The sequence below is a fragment of the Haemorhous mexicanus genome, chromosome 19 (genome assembly GCF_027477595.1).
Source record: "Haemorhous mexicanus isolate bHaeMex1 chromosome 19, bHaeMex1.pri, whole genome shotgun sequence".
NCBI classification, from domain to species: Eukaryota; Metazoa; Chordata; class Aves; order Passeriformes; family Fringillidae; genus Haemorhous; species Haemorhous mexicanus.
Window position 1 is genome coordinate 9,592,943 of NC_082359.1, and position 19,079 is coordinate 9,612,021.

General features: G+C 54.5%; 2 protein-coding genes across 2 annotated transcripts in view; both read right to left on the minus strand.

Moving 5' to 3' along the window:
- Window positions 1-18,214, minus strand: part of MYO18B (myosin XVIIIB) — a 64,222-nt gene extending 46,008 nt beyond the window's left edge. Inside the window, exons 1-13 of the mRNA XM_059863864.1 lie at window positions 18,109-18,214; window positions 11,196-11,480; window positions 10,608-10,780; window positions 8,821-8,976; window positions 7,502-8,728; window positions 7,230-7,296; window positions 6,372-6,484; window positions 6,027-6,203; window positions 5,292-5,490; window positions 4,452-4,594; window positions 3,410-3,510; window positions 2,955-3,018; window positions 1,050-1,194 (exon numbers count right to left, since the gene is read on the minus strand). Coding sequence (XP_059719847.1) covers window positions 1,050-1,194; window positions 2,955-3,018; window positions 3,410-3,510; window positions 4,452-4,594; window positions 5,292-5,490; window positions 6,027-6,203; window positions 6,372-6,484; window positions 7,230-7,296; window positions 7,502-8,728; window positions 8,821-8,976; window positions 10,608-10,780; window positions 11,196-11,480; window positions 18,109-18,214 — 2,956 coding nt within the window. The remainder of the gene's footprint in view (window positions 1-1,049; window positions 1,195-2,954; window positions 3,019-3,409; window positions 3,511-4,451; window positions 4,595-5,291; window positions 5,491-6,026; window positions 6,204-6,371; window positions 6,485-7,229; window positions 7,297-7,501; window positions 8,729-8,820; window positions 8,977-10,607; window positions 10,781-11,195; window positions 11,481-18,108) is intronic.
- Window positions 12,382-19,079, minus strand: part of GRK3 (G protein-coupled receptor kinase 3) — a 61,227-nt gene continuing 54,529 nt past the window's right edge. The window contains exon 21 of the mRNA XM_059863913.1: window positions 12,382-18,477. Coding sequence (XP_059719896.1) covers window positions 18,316-18,477 — 162 coding nt within the window. The 3' untranslated portion in view covers window positions 12,382-18,315. The remainder of the gene's footprint in view (window positions 18,478-19,079) is intronic.

Consider the following 19,079-nt stretch of genomic DNA (forward strand, 5'->3'; position numbering starts at 1 on the left):
AATAATTAATAAATGATTAATGGCATAAATTACCATAAGATGTGTTATGACATGTTGCAGAGACATTTATAAACGTCTGTGCCTTAGTTTATGGCAGCCTTTATGCAGCCCTCATAAACTGAAGTGTGTAAATCAATGTGGCTGCCTCTGAAATGGGTTTGAGCACATCCTAAAATAATTTGAAAGGGATAAGACAATTTCTGCCTGTCTGTATTAACAAAGTCTCTATAAATACAATCTTCATCCAGACTCAGCCTATTATAATTCAGTTACTGTGGTAGACACTCAAGAGATGATGAAATTAGTGCTACCTGAAGCTGTCCCTTCGTGGTGTCATTGGGGACAATGTGCCAACAAAGGAGTCACCCACCCCAGTCCTTCCCAAGGAGCTGGCATGAGGTGACACCCAGTCACCATCACATTTTCTGAAAAATCCTCTTTGCCCAGGATTCTTCTCCTGGGAAGCTGAGAAGCCTCAGAGAAAAAGGAAAACAATATTATCTCATTGGCTTCTCCCGTGTTTTGCTGCTTTGGAATGTGGTTGGAGATTGTTTATCCAACAGGTGAAATGTTTTAACTTAATGACCAATCATGGTCAGGCTGTGTCAGACTCTGGAGAGAGAGTCACAAGATTCATCATTATCTTTTAACCTTCTGTCTGTATCCTTTCTCTATTCTTTAGTACAGTTTTAGTGTAGCATTCTTTTATATAGTATAATAACATAAAACAATAAATTATCCTTCTAAGAACACGGAGTCAGAACCATCATTTCCCCCCTTCATCTGGGGACCCCGAAAATACCACAACACCCAGCAGCCCCTGCCCTGTCCCCGTGTGGCAAGGACAGAGCTGCCCCAGAAGCAGGGAGGACACCAGCATCCCCCTCCCACCATGCAGGAGGAGCAAGGAAGAACTTGGAGCCACCACAGACAGAGCAGCCTTGGGATGAGCAGCACACCCCAAGCACTGATCCCTGCCAGGACACGCTCCCTCCCCTCTGAAGCCCAGCCACGAGGTGTGAGGGAAGCAGAGGCAGGACTGCCCTCACCTTTGCAGGCTCCAGCAGCTCCCAGGTGGTAGATTCCAGCCAGGACACGCCACACGGCCGCCTGCTCCTCCGCGGTGATGCCCAGCGTGCCCATGGCAGCCCGGAGCTGGGAGAAGGCCACCAAGGCTCTCTGCTTGTCCTCAGGCTGCAGGGGGACAGAGCCAGGGGTGTCACTGCCTCTGCTGGGCACCGTGCCCGGCAGAAGGGAGAGGGAAACCATCAGGACAGCAAGGGAACCGCAGAAAATTTGGAGCAAGTGGTGAAGCCACTGGCAGGTGTCACAGACATGTTTTCTGAAAAATCCCTTTGCCAGGATCTCTTCTCCTGGGAAGCTGGGAAGCTTCAGCTTCTCCATGTTTTGCTGCTTTGGAATGTGATTTGGAGAATTGTTTACCCAGCATGTGAATTGTTTCTACTTGATGACCAACCACAGCCAGCTGTGTACGGACTTTGGTCAGTCACAAGAATTTATTATTCATTCTTTTTCTTTGCTAGCCTTCTGATGTCTCCTTTCTCTTTCTTTAGTATAGTTTTAGTATATCATTAGAATATGATATGATATATGATAATAACACACTATACTATAATACACAATAATATAATATAATACACTATAATACACTATAATATAATATAATATAATATAATATAATATAATATAATATAATATAATATAATATAATATAATATAATATAATATAATATAATATAATATAATATAATATAATATAATATAATATAATATAATATACTATTTACTATATAATATAAATCAGCCTTCTGAAACATGGAGTCAAGATTCTCATCTCTTCTCTCATCCTGGGGACCCTCAAACACCACCACAGGCAGGTTCCTGGGGTGCCTGGTGTTAGGAGCAAGCTGGGTGCATCACCTTGTCACACAAGGACATGAAATTCCCACTTCATGAGTGTCTACAGAACAGCAGCTGGAGGTGGATGTTTTATATCATGGAATCACCCAAAACCCATGGGTTGCGTTGGAAGGGACCTTATAGCTCATCTCCTTCCAAGCCATGGCAGGGACACCTTCCAGAGGCCAGCCCTGTCCCCTCACTCCTGCCCATAGCTGAGCAGCTCCTGGCCACCAGCAGGACCTCCCCTGCCACCTCCCACCACGGACACCCCTGTGCAGTCCCTGAGCTGGGGCTGCTCCGTGGGGCCAGGAGCCACCAGCTCCAGCAGGCAGCATCCCACCTTGGCAGGGAGCAGGGGAAGCTCTGGGCTGGCAAATCCTCTGAAATCAGAGCTGTGAAAGGAGGGTAAAACCCCATCTCTGAACCCAAGTCTGCTGCATCAGCAGGGTGAGGAGCTTGCTGTGCCCTCCGTGGAGCTGCCGCTCCAGCAGTCAGTTCCTCTGGCTGCCAAAGTGGAGCAGGAGCTCCCTAATGAAGATGGAATATTGGATTCATCAGTAGATGATGTAACTGCAAATTGCTGCGATTCATCCCAGCACTTTGGCTCGTGGACAATCTGCTGGGGCTCTGCAGACAGCTCAGACTAATGAGGGGCTGGAGGTGGGAGTCAGCTGTGGAGCTTTAACCCCTAAAATTCACATGCTGGGCTGCCCAAAGGATGCTCTCACCCCTGGGAGTTGCTGCTGCAGGGGAACATCAGGGGTAGGTGACCCTGGAGCAGCAGGATCTGGTCCCAAGGTGGCTGTGGCATCCCAGGAAGGGCAGCCCCAGTCCCAGCAGAGGGGTGCTGGGGGGGCTCTTTGGGCAGACCCTTCCTCACATCCCAACACCCCCTCCCTCCCCTCCAGGCTCCCAGTACAGTGGCATCATCACGAGTCTCCCAGAAACCAGGGAATCCAAGTCATCCTCCAGCTGGTGGTGACCAAGGGGGTGCCCTGCACCACCCCACCTCAGCATTTCCCTCTCCCTACCTTTGTGAAGGGTTTGATCCCAAAGGAATTGCTCTCAGCCACCTGGTGCAGGTGCAGCATCGTCCTGGGAGAAGTCACAAAAAAATGAGAGTCAGGCTCCCTCCTTGGCTGCCCTCAGCACCCCCAGCCACCACCTGAGGGACCTGGATGGGACAGGCCACCACAGCACTGCCCCACGCAGGGACATCAGCTGGAGCCTTCTCCTGGGGACACAGCCTGGTGGGAACCAGAAGTGAGAGGGAAAGGGATCTCTGCGTCATTTATCACCCCAATTTCAGCTTTAGTGGAGGGGCACCAGAAAATGCCCTCGTTTCATAGACAATCTCTGTACGTGCAGAAAGATCCCATTTGTGCAATTGCTCTCTCAATCTCTTATCAGGGGGTCTCAAAACCCCACTGATGGAGGGAATTTGGGTATGAAGGATGGGGAATCCCTGAACAGCTGTCACACCCACCTCTCTGCCACATCCAGCCCTGCCAGCAGCAGTGGGAAGATGTTGAAGCTGCTCTCTCCTTCGGGCTGCTGGGCAACACGGATCCTCTCCAGCAGCAAGGTCTGGGGAGGGAAAAGGGAACAGGGACGTGGGGAGATGCTGCCATGGAGGGGCTGGGTTTCTCCTTGCAGGGACTCAGCTGGGTTTGGGGGCTGCTCCTCCCACCCAGGGCTGTGCAAGCAAGAGCTGAATCACGATCCAGGCATCAAGGAGCGAACTTGAGTGCATGAAAGCAACACCCACAGTCCCTCTGAGCTCGCAGAGGTCTGGGCAGTGCCACGACCCCAGCAAAGATGCTGCAGCACTGGGATAAGTCATTGCCTGGGCTCCAGACAAGCCCAGCCCAGCTCCAGCCTCACCAAAGGGTTCAGTGCCAGCACTGGAGGCAGCAATGAGTCTGCAGAGCTGGGAGTCCCCACCCCAGACTGTCCCACGGACGTGCCAGGATGGTTCTGGTGGTTCTGATGGGGACATTCCTGCACAAGGACAGCTCCCCCAGGCCACCAGCTCCCCGTGAGTGCCCAGGGCAGAGCAGGGCCAGCAGTGGGAAGTGCTGGTGCTCCCCAGGAGCAGACAAGGCTCCAGCCCCCTCCTCCCTCAGACAAGGCCCAGGGGCATGGGCAGCTCTGATTAAAGAGCCTTTGATAAGAGCCCTGACAGTGATAAAAGCCCTCTGAGGCTCAGCTCCAGGCGGCCGTGAGGTGCTGCTAATGAAACGCTGAATTATACATTTCCTCATCAACATTTCATCCCAGCACTGCCCCGAGCTCCCTGCCAGGGACAGGGACAGGCTGGGAGACCCTGCCACACTGCTGACAGAGCTTCTGCTCCTTTGGGGCCATTTGGGCACCTCTGGTTAGGAGGAGCAGGGAGCAGAGCAGGGAGCAGGACATCACCCTTGTGCCCAGGCTGGCTGGGAAGTGCAGCTCAAGGGTGGCTCATCCCCACCCCAAGGACCCCCATTTTCAGGCACAGCCCTCCCATCTCAGCAGGTGACAGGTACCTGGAGGTGAGCAGCAGTGACCTGGCCAGTGGCACTGAAATCCAGCGACAGGACCATGGAGAAGCGCGTGGAGCTGCTGCTGTGCCTGGTGGTCACCGACCCAAAGGCTCCCAGCACTGTGAACATGGCCTGGATCTTCTCCACTGCAAAACCACCAGCAGAGCCCCCTGAGCCACCCTGCAGCTCTGGAGGAGGTGTCTCCTCCTGCCTCACCTCTGCCGCTCCTCTGGGCTCTGTCCCAGCCCCGGGGAACTGCCCGGGTGTGGGGTCAGCATCCCACACCGGCTGTCACTGACAGGAAGGGGACGTGCCAGCCTGTCCAGCCTGCCCAGCCTGTTCCAGGCCATCCCTCAGCCCTTTGCAAGAGCACGGTGTACCCGAGAGAGCTGTGAAATCCAGCCCTGCCCCCTGAAGGCGCTGCCTGCTGAGCAGCGTCACCGGTAACCCGAGCAGGTGTGAAAGCGCTGCCCCGAGCACCGGAGTCACTCGAGTGATTCCCTCCCGCTGCTCACGCTGCTGTTGGTCCAAGCAGCAAATCTGTTGAGTCTGCCACAGCGACAGTGGCACTCGAGGCCACACCGGCTGCTTAGGAGCCACCCCAGGGAGCACAAACCCAGGTTTTTGTGTGGCTGTGTGCCCCCAGCCTGCACAGGCTTTGTGTGCTGCCTCTGCACCGAGCACCCAGTGCCATCCCTGCCCATTACCTGAGAGCCTGCCTGTACCTGAGCCCCTGCCTACACCTGAGCCCCTGCCCAGCCCATACCTGGCACCCTGCCCACACCTGGCACCCTGCCCTGCCTGTACCTGACACCCTGCCCACACCTGAGCCCCTGCCCATACCTGACACCCTGCCATCCAGGCTGCCCGCAGTGCCCACCAGGTACTCCAGGGCTCTCTGGCAGCATTGGGTCCTGCCAGCCCCGCTGTGCCCCAGGGGGACGATGGCCTGGTCCTGGCGCTGCAGCAGCAGGTTCCTGTAGGCTCTGTGTGCCAGCGAGCAGATGTGTGGGGGGAGGCTGTCCCGCTTCCCCCTGGGAATCTGCGGGCAGGGAGAGGGTGACAGAGCACATCCCAAACAGGCTTCTCATGGAGGAAATCCTGAAGGTGTTCGCCCTCAGGGTGATGGTTTCTCCCCAGGGTGCAGAACTTCCTGAGTCTGAGGCCTCAGAACTCCCCCAGCCCCAAGACCAAGCATTCCTGGCCATCAGTATCTCCAGAGCATCCCCCTCCCAAAACATCCCTGGTCCCGGGTGTTCCCAGAGCATCCCAAGTCCCCACAAGTCCCCAGAGTATTCCCAGTCCCAAATGTCCCCAGAGCATCCCCGGTTCTGAATGTCCCCAGATCATCCCCTGGCCCCAAATGTCCCCAGAGCATTCCCGGTCCCAAACGTCCCAGAGCAACCCTAGTCCCGAATGTCCCCAGAGCATTCACGGTCCCGACTGTCCCCGCACTGTGACGATCCCACGGTGCCACCTGCCGGCCCCACCGAGCCCGGCGCCCTCCGCCGCTGTCCCCAGGAGGGCTGGTGGCCGCTTCCCACGGGGGATCCCGCTGCCCCCGGTCCCTTCTCTCACCTTCCCGGCGCCGTCGGCGGGCGCGGGGCCGGTGGCGATGGCCACCAGGCTGGGCCCCGCGTAGGTGCAGGGCAGGCGGGCTCGGAAGCGCTGCCGCAGCGTGTTCATGACACTGCACTCGTTGAGGCTGATGAGGGCGGCCAGATCCTCGGCCTGGTCCAGGCTGGGGGGGTTGGTCTGGGGAAGAGAGCCAGAGACCCCTCGAGCTCTGCTGTCACGGCAGGGCTGTGCCAGACCCGCTGGCACCCCGACACCTTGGGCACAGCCAGCCCGGGGCGATGGCTGGAGAAGCATCTTTGTGCCCTGGCACTGTTCCTACATGCCCAGCCCGGGGAAGGGGCTCACCCTCTGCACGCTGTCCTCGTCCACCTCGGTGACAGTGCCATCCTCGTCCCGGCGCACCCTCACCCTCCCTGCCGGCAGCTCCGGTGTCCCCACGTCTGGTTTCAGCTGTGTGGCTGAAGGAGAGGCTGGTGAGTCCCTGGGGTGGGGCAGCCCGGGCAGAGCCAGCTCTGGGGTCAAACCCAGCCCCAACCCACCGGGGTGTCAGAACCCAGGAAGTCCCTCTGGCTGCCCTGGAGCCCAAGACCCCTGTGTCTTTGATTTAGCCCTTGGAAAAAAAAATTGTCAACCTTTATATGAAGAATTACAAGTCAAAAGAGTTTGAGTAGAATAATAGTTTGTTACAGGGTGAAAAATAGATTTTTGAGGTTTTTAGAATGGGGGCTCAGGGTCCCAAGATGGAAGAATTCGAGTGTGCCTTGTCCTTTTTCCTTCTCCTTCCTAGCCTCCATCTTCTGGGTGATGTTGGCATTTTTAGACTGGTTTAGAGTAGAAGCTCACTGTCTAACACGGGTGATAGGTATTGGGAAGTTATGGTAAATAATGTACACATTGTTTTTAGTACAAAAAGCTAACCCCACCTCTGAGGGGGGCAGTGTGCCTCAACCCGACCTGCTGGACAGACCTCAGCGGGTCAGAGAAAGAATTTTATAGATAACAGAAAAAATAAACAACCTTGAGAATGAGAACAAAAGAATCCTGACTCCTTCTTCGACAGCCAGGCTGGGGAAAAGCAGCTTGTACATGTCTCAGAGTCACTCTGACCACAGAGGTTCTGAGACCAGGGCACAGCTGGGCACAGCGCCCAGAGCCGGCTCTGCTCCCGCCACGCCTCACCCAGGGCAGAGCAGGGAGAGTTACCGAGGGTGAACCCGTCCTGCTGGATCAGCCAGACCTTCTCTGCTTCGTACCAAACGTCCCTCGGAGCCTGGGGGGAGGAGAGAGGGGAAGTGGGCAGGAGCAGGGGGAAAACTGAGCTGGACAAACTGCCTTTGCCCCACGGACAGAGGCGTTTCCACACTCCTGCCCATCCAGGCTTGGCCACCAGCCCCAGCCCATGGGAAAGGGAGGAGCTGCATGAAACCAAAACCTGCACCAGTGCCCCAAAACCAGGATAACACCCCACACATTACCTGCTCCTTGTCCGTGCTCTCGCCCGATGCCTCTTCATCCTGGTCCTTTTCCGTGCTCTTGCTCATCTCTTGGCTCCTTCCTGATGTTTCTTCAGCCTGGTCCTTGTCTGTGCTCTTGCCAATCCCTTTGCTCTCTTTCAGCATCTCTTTACCCTTTCCCAGCTCTTCCTTCACCTTCCCCACCTCTTTTCCCACATCCGTGGACTTCTCTTGGATTCCTCCCGGCTCCCCCTTGAGACCCTCTGACTTGTTTGTGGCTTTTTCAGGCTTTTTGATCTCCCTTGGCTCCTTCTTGCCACTTCCAACATCTTTCTTCATCTTCTCTGGTTCTTTCCTGGCTGACAACAGCTCCCTCTGGGCTTTCACCTTGGCTGGGGGCTCCTCGTGCCTCAGGGGTATCCCCTTCTCCTTCTTGGTGCTCTCAGGGACTGTCCCCTTCTCCTTCTTGGTATTTTCAGGGACTGTCCCCTTCTTGGTGCTCTCAGGGACTGTCCCCTTCTCCTTGTTGCTCTCAGGGATTGTCCCTTTCTCCTTCTTGGTGCTCTCAGGGATTGTCCCCTTTTCCTTGGTGCTCTCAGGGATTGTCCCCTTCTCCTTCTTGGTACTTTCAGGGACTGTCCCCTTCTCCTTGGTGCTCTCAGGGACTGTCCCCTTGGGCACGTCCCCTTCCTTCACTGGGACTTTGCTGCCACGTTGGGAGCCCTGGCTGGGTGCAGGGGCTGGAGCTGGGGGGCTGCCCCCCACGAAGGAATCCTTGGGGCTCTTCCTGGGCCACGATAGCTTTGCCACCTTGGGAGCCCCTGGGTGAGGGGTCTCTGCTGGTTTGGGAGTGGTGTCTGATGGTTTGGAAGAAGCCTCTGCTGTTTTGGAGGATCTCTCTGCTGGTTTTGAGGATGTCTCTGCTGGTTTTGAGGATGTCTCTGCTGGTTTGCAGGGGATCTCTGCTCTTTTTAGGGGCGTCTCTGCCGGTTTGGGGGCAGGTGCTGCTGTTTTGGGGGATATTTCTGCTTTTTTGGGGGCAGTCTCTGCTGGTTTGGGGACAGGCGCTGCTGGGCCAGGTGCAGGGGCTGGGGTTTTGCTGGGGACAGTCCCCAACACAGGGGACAGCTCCTTGTTTGGGTGGGAAGCTGTGACCCCCTTGCCCCCCTGCCCCTCTGCCTTCAGCCCGTTCCTCAGCGGGCCCTCGCCGGCCGCCCCTCCTTGGGTCTCTCCGTCCTTCCCCGTGGGCTGCCAAGCAAAGGAGAGGAGCCTGCTGTGACACCTGGGGACACCTGGGGACACCCAGCTGCCCTGTGCTGTGAGGTCCCTTGAGTGCTCACCTCCTCCTTGGTGCCCGCCCTGCTCTCCTTCCTCCGCCGCGCCGCCTTGGCCTCCTGCTCGGTCTCCCGCACCAGCTGCTTGATGAAACCCCCGGGGATGACCGACAGGAGCAGGGGGGGTGCAGAGGGGGGTGGCCCCCGGTCCTCGTCACGAATCTGGGGTTGGGAGCACAGGTGGGTCACAGGGCAGGCACAGGGACAGGAGCCAGCACAGCCTGTTAGTGGCAGCAGGGCTGAGCGCTGCATCCTGCCCAGGCTCCTGCTGAGGGCACCAGGCTGGGTCAGGGATGCTGTGGGAGCAGAAGCACCGAGAGGAAAAGGCCAGAGAGAAGTGCCCAGATTGGTGCAGCCCCCAGGGGCTGGCACAGCAGGAGCCCACGAGCGCTGCCAGCTCTGCTCTGTGCCAGCAGCCCTGGTGTGGCCACCAGAGGAACCATCCTGGCTGCAACCAGGCAAGAAGCAGCTCCAGCATCACCACAGCCACATGCAGCCCTGCAGGTCCCAGGGCAAAACCAGCCCCACAGCTTTTCCAGCAGCAGCACCAGCATCAACCCCTGCCTGCCAGGCTCACCCAGGCAGGCAAAAATCACTCAAACCAGAGCACTGAGGCTGTGAGGGAGCCCAGAGCCAGGGGGCCGGGCACAGCACGAGGCAGTGCACAGGGAGCTGTGGGGATGTGACCCCAGGGCTGCTGCAGTGACACCCCCCAGCACTGAGCTCCCAGGCAGCCTGAACACCCAGCCCAAAAACAGCAGCAGTGCCAGCCAGGACCGAGACTTTCCTTCTGCTCCCAGAGCGCGAGGCGCGAGGAGATGGCCATGGTGGCGGCGAGGCAGACGGTGCTGTGCAGAGACACGTGGGGACACGCCAGGCAGAGAGAGAGCACAGAGTTAGCCAGGGCTGCTGCCAGCCCCAGAGCTGGGCCAGGCTGGCAGCACCCTGACCTTGCTGGTGAGAGGAATGGTGGATTTGTCTTTACAAACAAGCTGTGGGTCTGCTGGGAGATAAAACTAGCGCTGGGAGATAAAAGAAACAACGGGAAGGATTCTACTGATTGATGAATGGAAAAAGATATTTGCTTTTACAAATAAATTTAGGCTTGCTGATCAATGAAATTAGGCATTGAAAGATGAAAGAAACAATGGGGAAGAAAAACTCCTAAATTCCGTAAGAATTAAAAGTTAAAAGGGAGGGTTATACATTAGAGGGAAATCTTTGGTATCACGTGTATCAGGAAGTCTGAACCTCTCAAGTACCTGAGCCAATGGGGAAAGAGAGAAGGGAAATGTGGCCGGGAAATTGGGATAAAAGGAGGCTGCATCCTCCAAAAATTGGAGAGATCCCAGGGGAATGCCCAATGGCCTTTCCCTTTATTTGAATAAAGCCATAAAGGACTCCTCTGTCTCCTTTTTGGACATAAACCTCTGGTGTTTGTGGATTAATTTTCCTAACACCGAGCATTGCCCACCTGAGCTCACGCCACCAACTGGGGTGCGGCAGGGGACAGGGAGGCCACCAGCAGCCACCAGGTCAGCGTGGGGAGGTGGCAGCACAGAGGGTTGGTGGCACGGGGGTGATTGATGGTGGGACCCTACAGCCCCAGGCTGGGTGGCCGCAGGAGCCCATCCGTGCCCCACTTGGGGCTGAGCGCGGTTTCACCTGTCGGGATCATTCATGCACCGAGCGCGTCGGGGCTCGCCCGGCCCTGCTGTGCCTCCCCGGCAGCCGCATCTCCTTGTACAGTAAAGGGCAGGAGCGGCCAGGAGCGGGCTGGGAATGTCACTTGCCTTCCCGGGCGGCTGCCCCGAGCGCCACGTGCCCTCCGGGACCGGCGCTGCCCCCGCGCTGTCCCCCCAGCCGGGCTCTGCGGTCCCGGCAGAACTGGCCCCGATGGCTCCGCAGAGCCCGGAGGGGGCGAGCGACACGGCATTGTCACCCCCCCGGCCGGAGAGGGACCCTCCTCGGGGAAACCGAGGCACGAAGGGACGTGCCTTGACCAAGCACCCGGGGTGGCACCAGCGGTGCTGGTGGCACCAGCGCCACCAGCACCGCACTCCCTCTGTTCGGAACGCAGCCCCCGGCGGGCCGAGGCCGTTCGGATCGGTCCTTACTCAGGACCCGCTGCCACCCTGGTGTGTGCCACGAGCCGAGGCCACCGAGGGGTCCCCAGCCACCACCCTGCACAGGGCAGGGAGCAGCGTCCCCGTCCCCATGCCCGCTCCCACCGCTGCATTTCTTTCCCCGGCACAGCCCCACGGCTGAAAACCACCCCCGGAGCCGGGGTTGCCTCTATCGCCATCCATTCCCGACTAAAAATAGCCCTCCCGGCCGAGGGGACCCCGACCCCCACCCCGGGGTCCCCCGAGCGCCGGTACCTGCTGGGGGCGGTGGGTGCCGATGTCCCACAGCAGCACCGGGATCCCGGCGAGCCGAGAGCGGCGGCGGCAGCGCGGGGAGCGCCGAGAGGGTCAGCGGCCGCCTCCCCCCGCCCCCGCCGTGGTGGCAGCTGAGGTGACACATGTCACTGCTAAAAATACCCGCGGCGGTGGCACCGGGGCCTCGGCTGGGGAGAGGCGGTGGCACCGCGGGGCCCTCCTGTTCCTTGGCTTCTGCACCGGCTGGCACACGTGTGTCACCCGTGCCCTCCTTGGGGCACACATCTGCACCCCAAAGAAATGGGGGGAACGCTGTGCTTGGGCTTTCACCTTGGCTGCCTGATGGGGACACCCTGGGCTGGGAGCCCAGCACAGGGCTCCCCAGAGCATCCCAATTCCCCTGCCGGCCCCAGCCCTGAAATGGGGCTGAGCTGGAGGAGGACCTGGGAGCAGAGCTCAAAATAGCCCCTGGCACCAAGAGCAGTGTGGTCAGCACCCGGCCAGGGCAGGTGGGAGGGGAGCAGCACGGTGGACACGTGGTGACCACATGGGGAAAAGGGTGACCCCCTCCCAGGGCCTGGCAGGACCTGTGTCCCACATGTCCCAGCTCCCAACAGCCAGTGAGGGTGCATGTCACCTGCTCAGGACAAGTCCAGCTGCACAGGGGCAATGTCCCCACCTCGGCCACTCAGCATCTGACCCAAAAGCTCCACGGACGCAGCCAGGGCACCAGCACCCACTGCCAGAATGGCTCTGGTAGTAAGAAAAGAAACAGGATTGTCAGTCTGGAGTCCCCTGGCAGGAGACAGAGGGTTGGCTGAGCATCTCACCAAGCCCAATCCCACCTGGAAACAGCACGAGGATGTGGTTTCCGTGATCCTTCCCAGGTGGCACTGCAGCCACGAGGGAGCCTGGCCACTGTTCATGAAAGGCCACCCTTGGTCACCTGTCACACACCTCCCAGTCCTGGCACAGCCAGCACCATCTCACCTGCAGGACACAGCCCTTGGTAAAACCAGGACAAACAGCATGCACAGGGCTGGAGGAAGGGACTTACCTGTGCATGGGGCAGTGGGGTCCATCCAGTACATCCCAGTACATCCCAGTACATCCCAGTACATCCCAGCACAGCCTCACGGTGGGCGCGGGAAGGGACGGGTGACACGGAAAGAACGGGACACAGGCACACACGCAAAGGACGGTTTTTATTGGGGTCTGGTCGTAGGAGAGCAGTTGTACTGACCAACACACAGAAGCAGCTTAGCTGTGCCAAAATAATCCGTTAAAAAAATACTGGCGGCAAGAACCGAGGGTGGCACACCCGCCACGACGGGGCTGTAAACTCCGGGACAGTCCGTGAGGAGCGAGGCCACAGCTCATGGGACCCTCCTCCCCACAATAAATATGGAAAGAGCCAAGTACATAAAACAAGGAATGATCTCATCGATACAATATCTAAAGTTATTTACAGATCCTGGCTTCGCTTACCATTAATTACACATTTTGGACAGGTTCTCTTTCGATCGTTTCCTTCATCGCGAGTAGCTGTTCGTGTGAATCTGCTCCTTTTTGTTTTAAAGACCTAGTGAGGCACTGGAAGTGCTCACAAATCCCCTCTCCGAGGATGCTCCTGCTTTATTCTGTTTTTCACACACATTTTTTGGTGCCTTCTCACCCATTGTCTGCTCTCTCCCTTTCCCTGAGGAGAAGATGCCTGCTACCAACAGGAAAGCCTCTTCCCAGCCCATACCTCAGAGCCCATCTCCTTTTCCAGCCTGGAAACACAACGTGTCACACAAACCCAGACCAACCTGGCCCTGGACAAAGCCACCTTCCTGCAGCTGTCCCCAGGTTCTCTGCCAAATCCCTGCCTGGACACATCCCAGGCCAGCAGCACTGCTCTCAGCACTGTCCCCACCACGGCACCTTTCCAGGGGTGACACTAAGGAGCCACAATGCCACCAGCACTGCCAGCTCCTCCCTCCCTCCAGGAACAGCTTGGGCTACAGCTCACCCCAAAATCCAATGGGATCAGAGAGGGAAACAGGGAAAAAAGGCAGAGATTACTCCAGGGAGCACAGCAGGGATTCCCCCTCAGCACACAGAGAACTTCAGCAGCAGTGTGGCAATGGAAATGTGGCAATGGAAAATGCCACATTTCACCCAGAAAGGCCACGGGGATCAGCCCTGACCAGCACAGACCCCAGCCCCACCACAGTGGAAACTGAGAGCACACAATGTGAATTCCTCAAGTATTCCTCAAGCTGCACAGGCCAGGCTCACAACTGGAATTATTTTTAGGAACTGAGTGACCTGATAAATTTAGGGCTATTTCTGTACCTCACTGGGGACAGCAGTGCTGGGGTTGGCTCTGCAGATGTGCCCAGGTGTGCCCAGCAGAGGCAGCTCCCGGGGAGATGGCACCACAGAGGGTTCCTGCGTGGGTGTCACCCTCCCCACACGCCAAGGGACAGTCCCTGCAGGGTCCCTGTTGGCCGCCACCCCCCTGAGATGTGACACCAAGCAGGGTCCTGCCCTGGCCCTGGCTCTAGGACAGTGATCTGGCACTGCTCCTGCCTCAGGATCCTGTTTTCAAGGATCAAGTGATCCCCCTGAAACACCAAACCCATCTCCAGCGAGGACATTTTGGGTCCTGCAGCCCAGCCCTGTGTCCAGGCTCTCCCTCCACTCGCTCCTTCCCCTGGGAATGACAGAGCTCTGCAACTCCCTGATGGCTGAGCTGGATCCAACACCACGCTGACTCCTTGCCCCAATTCAGGTCATTAATTCTCTTTAACTCAGCACAGACTCCTGTGAATAAACACTTGCTCTGGGAATGCTAAGGGATAAAGGAGAAATTTGGAAATATCCCATAGAGGGGTGGATTTGCAGGAGTTTTCCACCTGAGATGGTTCTGACTGAGCCTGGAGTCCCTGTGCAGGGAGAGAAGGGCTGCACAGGCTCAGGAAATCTATCCCTACTTTGTCATGAAAAACAGAATAAAGCTGGCTGATCCTGCTTGAAAGGAGCTGCCACTTCCATACAGATACGGAGCAGAAATTCTGTGGAATGTCAGAAGTTGGAGAAACATGTATTTAATAAATAATATAAAATGCTTTTTCTGTTAAAATAGAATTCTCGGGTTTATACCTACAGAGCATAGCAACCTTTACATAAACAAAATAAAGCTGAGTCTGTGATGATTAGTTCAACACAAAATAAAAATACAATTTAACAATAGTATTAAAACAGCCGATGTTCCATCCACACAATATGTACACCATGGAATAGAAACCAACAGGAAACAAAAGTAGATCATCTTGAAACTCCTCAGACATTTGGATATACATATTTTCTCTGTATATTTTAGATATTTTCCTTTTTTTTTTTACAATATTAAAATTAATACTATGCTTTGTCAAAATACGCTTCTCAGATTTTCTTTTTCTTTAATTCGTAGAACTGACTCATTCCTTACATTAATCAACACCACTAGAATAATTTCTTGTCTACTGTACACTTCAAACAGTCCTTCCTCTGGGGATATTTTGGGTGCAAACACCTCAGAGGCAGAGGGGCTGTGTCACTGCCACGTGCTGGGGGTGACACCGCCGTGCCAACGGCTGCAGGACACGGATATGGACATGGGACCAAGGAACCTGCCCCTAAAGCTGAGCAGCTGCCAGGGAAAGAGCAACTCAGAGCTCCAGGGATTTCACTCCTCATGAGCTGATTCCCTGCAAACCCCAGGAATGAGGATGCTGGGGCTGGTCCTGCTCAGGGAGCATCAACCCCGAGAGCTCCTCTGGGCACCACTGGCCACCGTGGGCAGGATCACAACCAAAACAAGCATTTTTTAGCACAAACCTGTGTTTCCACCACCTCCACACTGGGCTGCAAACACCTGATTTATTCTGATTTACCTCAAAGCCAAACCCAACCTCACCATTTAATTTTTGGGTTTTCCCCCCTTAGTAGAAGTGGGAGAGGAAAATCTTCCACTGGGTTTCTAAAGGGGAGGTGCTGAACCACAGAATCCTGGAATATCCTGAGCTGGAAGGGACCCAGAAGGATCATCAGAGTCCAACTCCTGTCTCTGCTCAGGGCAGCCCCAAGAAATTCAGGAAAACTCAAATGTGACTAAGCCAAGATCTATCCCCTAAACTGCTCTCTCCCTACCTGCCAGGCTTCCCTTCCCAGACACACTTCCAGCTATTATTAGCCTGCTCCAAGATTTTTTGAAGCCTGCTGGGGGGTGGGGGAACATACCAGGAATGTCAATCCCAGCTGGATCCACTCCAGCATTACTCCAGCTTCTGTCACAGCAGCACTTTGGGAAGGAGCCGTGAGCCTGCAGCTGAGGCTCTGCTGGACCAGGGACAAGAACACAAAAAGATCAAACACAACTAAGAGGAAGAAGATTTACACTTGGAGAAGTGGATGGCAAACACTTGGATGAAGGATTGAAAAAAAAAAAACCACAAAAAACACCCCACAGTAAATGCTCCTTTAACAGTTTCATGAATTTGCAAAATAATTGGCAAATAAATGAGAGATCCTAAACACACAGCCAAAGACCCTCCTGCAGATTAACACTACCAGGAATCTTTGTCCAAAACAAAAACTTCAGAGACTCTGGTTCCTACACCAGGAAGGAGCAGTCTGGGGCAGCATCCAGGATTTCTTGGTTTGGAGGGTGCAATTCCAGCTCTCCCTCCACACCAGCACATCCAGTCACTTCCACACAGAGCCCCCTCTCTTACTGGGATCCCACCTTCAATCAGGAGTTTGTACTGTGATAACCTCTCCTCTCCTAGCTGCACAGTTAGATAAAAGTCACAAAAATAAAGCTATTTTCAATTGTCAATAAATCACAGCTGGCTAAAGAAATCCAAATCTTTTCCTGCCCCTCCCACTGCAGGTTGGACAGGGCAGCAAAGACCACAATAATGAGAATATTCCAGGGCCATCCCAATTCCATCACATTTCAAAATAAATGTATTTCCCTAAGACAATACACAGCCTTCATTTCATATAAAATCTCTGGGTTTGAGGCACAATTTCCCAGCTGATGACCTGTTCCTCCCTCACTGACACTGGAATCTGCTGACAGGGAGAGAGAGTGAAATCCAGCCATGGAAAATAACTGAAGGAGAAGAATGGGACTGAGCAGGGACTAAGGAAGTAAAAACAAGTTACACAAGAACTGTGAGAAGGTTTTAACACCATCTGAGGGCTTTTTCCTAAATCAAGGAGAAAAATACAAGCATTGCATGGTAAAGCTGAACCACAGCCAGCAGGATGAGGCATTTTGTATCCCAAACATTTTTTAAATACCACACAAAGAATCATGGAATTATTTTAGGTCAGAAAAGACCTCCAAGATCATCAAGTCCAACCTTTGACCAATCATCTCTGACACTGCTCCTTCCAGAGGAGCTGAGATGCTCAACAGGAATGACAGAGAGGCTGGTGCTGTTTACACAGAATAATTTAGAAAATAAATAGGGGGGGGGGGAAAAAAATCACTGAAAGAAACCACTTTCTCAGGGGGGTGTTTTCCAGAATGCATTTTCCCTTTGGTGCAGCCCCAGGTGGTCAGCCAGGGTTTGCACAAGCTGTGCAGCAAACCCAGCTCCCATGCAGAAGCACACAGAGCCACTTTTCCTACTTTTCTCCAAGGAACTCTGGGGTGATCTGACAGCCACACACGCTCGACAAACCACGCACAACTTCTACTCCCACTGACACAGGCACAGCTCCACTCTCTTCAGGGACTGTGAGAGTTGTAGCTCTGTAGCTGGGATGAAAAATCTTCTCTAAGCTGCTCACTGAATTGGAAAAACAGCTTAAGTTCAGCCCTGACCTTCTCTCTTAGAAACCACCACAACACCCAGGGCAAGGCCCAGCTTGGGGAAGCGGTGGGACAGCTCAGGATGAGATCTTTCCTCCAGCAAGACTTTCCACCCTGATGCCTCAGGTAGGATTAACATAAACCTGGCGTTTGATCAGCTCGTCCATGCTCAGTTTTCTCACACTGCTTTCACTGTGGGCAGTTTGAACTCTTCAGAACAGAAAATGAGAGATCCTTTCCCAAGCTGAGCTGTGATATGTGCACGAACCTCCTGGGCCAGGCTCCAGGGGATTTCTGGGGATTTCTATGCTATGGGAACACACCTGTGTACAGCAGAGGAGGATCCCGAGTCCCAGGACTGAGGAGTGATCCGGGATACGTACCGAGGTACCCACACACACCTGAACCCAGCACATGCTCTAGAATGCACTGGATTTGAATCATTTCTTTTTAATATTTTTTTTTTAAAAAGTGCAGTTGACCTGAAATGGAAAAGAACTGTCTTTTATGTTCACTGTAAACTTGTCAAAAGGAATCTGCTCTTTAAAAACTGTGCTAAAATAGTCAATTTATACAACAGAGCACTAGATGAAGCTACCATAAATTCCTCTTCACCAATTATTACTCTATTGTGTCAGTTATAGTACTGCATATACGTAGAAGAAGCAAAACGGTGGTAGCTACTATTAGTGAGTACAACAAACCCAGGGAATAATTCGAGTTCAACGCTCCCATGAAGTAGCAATAACATTTAAACCACAGGACAGTTAAGAATTCAGTACTTTGAAGTGCATCAGAGTCACACTGTTGATCATCAGCAGTATGGAGCAAGGTGATCAGAGAGTCAGCAGTAATGGTCGGCAAGGACACGGCAACACCACAGAGCGAGGGGGGGCACCCACCACGGTCCGTCGGTGTCACCACGGGAGCGTCACCCCCCTGCCAGCCAGGGCACGGCAGGGACAAAGCCTCTTCCTTCCTTCCATCAGTAGTTCCAGAGGGACGGAGCTCGGCCCCGCCGGGGGTGGGGAGCAAGGAGCAGCCTCTGGGCTTGGTGACCTCCAGCGCTGCTGCTGCTGCCAGGGGCAGGGTCCCCCCTGCCGCAGACAGAGTCCTGGCGCGACGCCGCGCTGTAAACACGGAACTCCTCCTCTTCCAGGCACATCCCGCCTCCAGCACTGCACAAAGTCATTCGTTCACAAGGATTCTGGGACGCTCTGCAGGTGCACCAAGCAGCTCTCCCTGCGGGAAGGTGGTGGGTGTCTCCTACAGCCCGTTGCTGTTCCTGTGGCTGAGCGGGGGCTTCGAGAGCTCCACCACTGTGGAGCGGGATTTGTTGAGGAACTTTGGAGCCCGGCGCAGCAACCTCTGGGCCTCGGTGAAAGCCTCTGTCAGCTCCTTTTTCCACTGGACAAACTCGGGGTCGCTCTGCAAGAGACACAGAAGGAGTTTGGCACTTTATGCTACGGGGCCAGTGGTGTCTTCTCTTGTAGCCACATTTCTCTTCACAGAGAAAAGCAAGGCACAGTTCTTCCCAAGAATATTTCTGGGTTTCTCTGAACCTCAGAGAAAGGAAAAACAATTCTTATCTCGTTTGCTGCTCCTGTTTTGTTCACAAGTGTAATGCATTATGGAAGGGTGTTTACCTGAAGAGAATTGGTAATTAGATTCTGGTGTGAGTGTTTTGATTGACTGACCAATTGAATCCAGGTAAGAGGAATGGCAGATTTTTCTTTACAAACCAGCTGGGGGTCTGCTGGGAGATAAAACTAGCACTGGGAGATAAAAGAAACAATGGGAAGGATTCCACTGATTGATGAATGGAAGAAGATACTTGCTTTTACAAATAAACTTTAGGTTTGCTGATAAGTGAAATTAGGCATTGAAAGATGAAAGAAACAATGGGGAAGAAAAACTCCTAAATTCTGCAAGAATTAAAAGTTAAAAGGAAGGGTTATACATTAGAGGGAAATCTTTGGGATCAGGTGCTCTGGGAAGTCTGTACCTCTCAAGTACCTCAGCCAATGGGG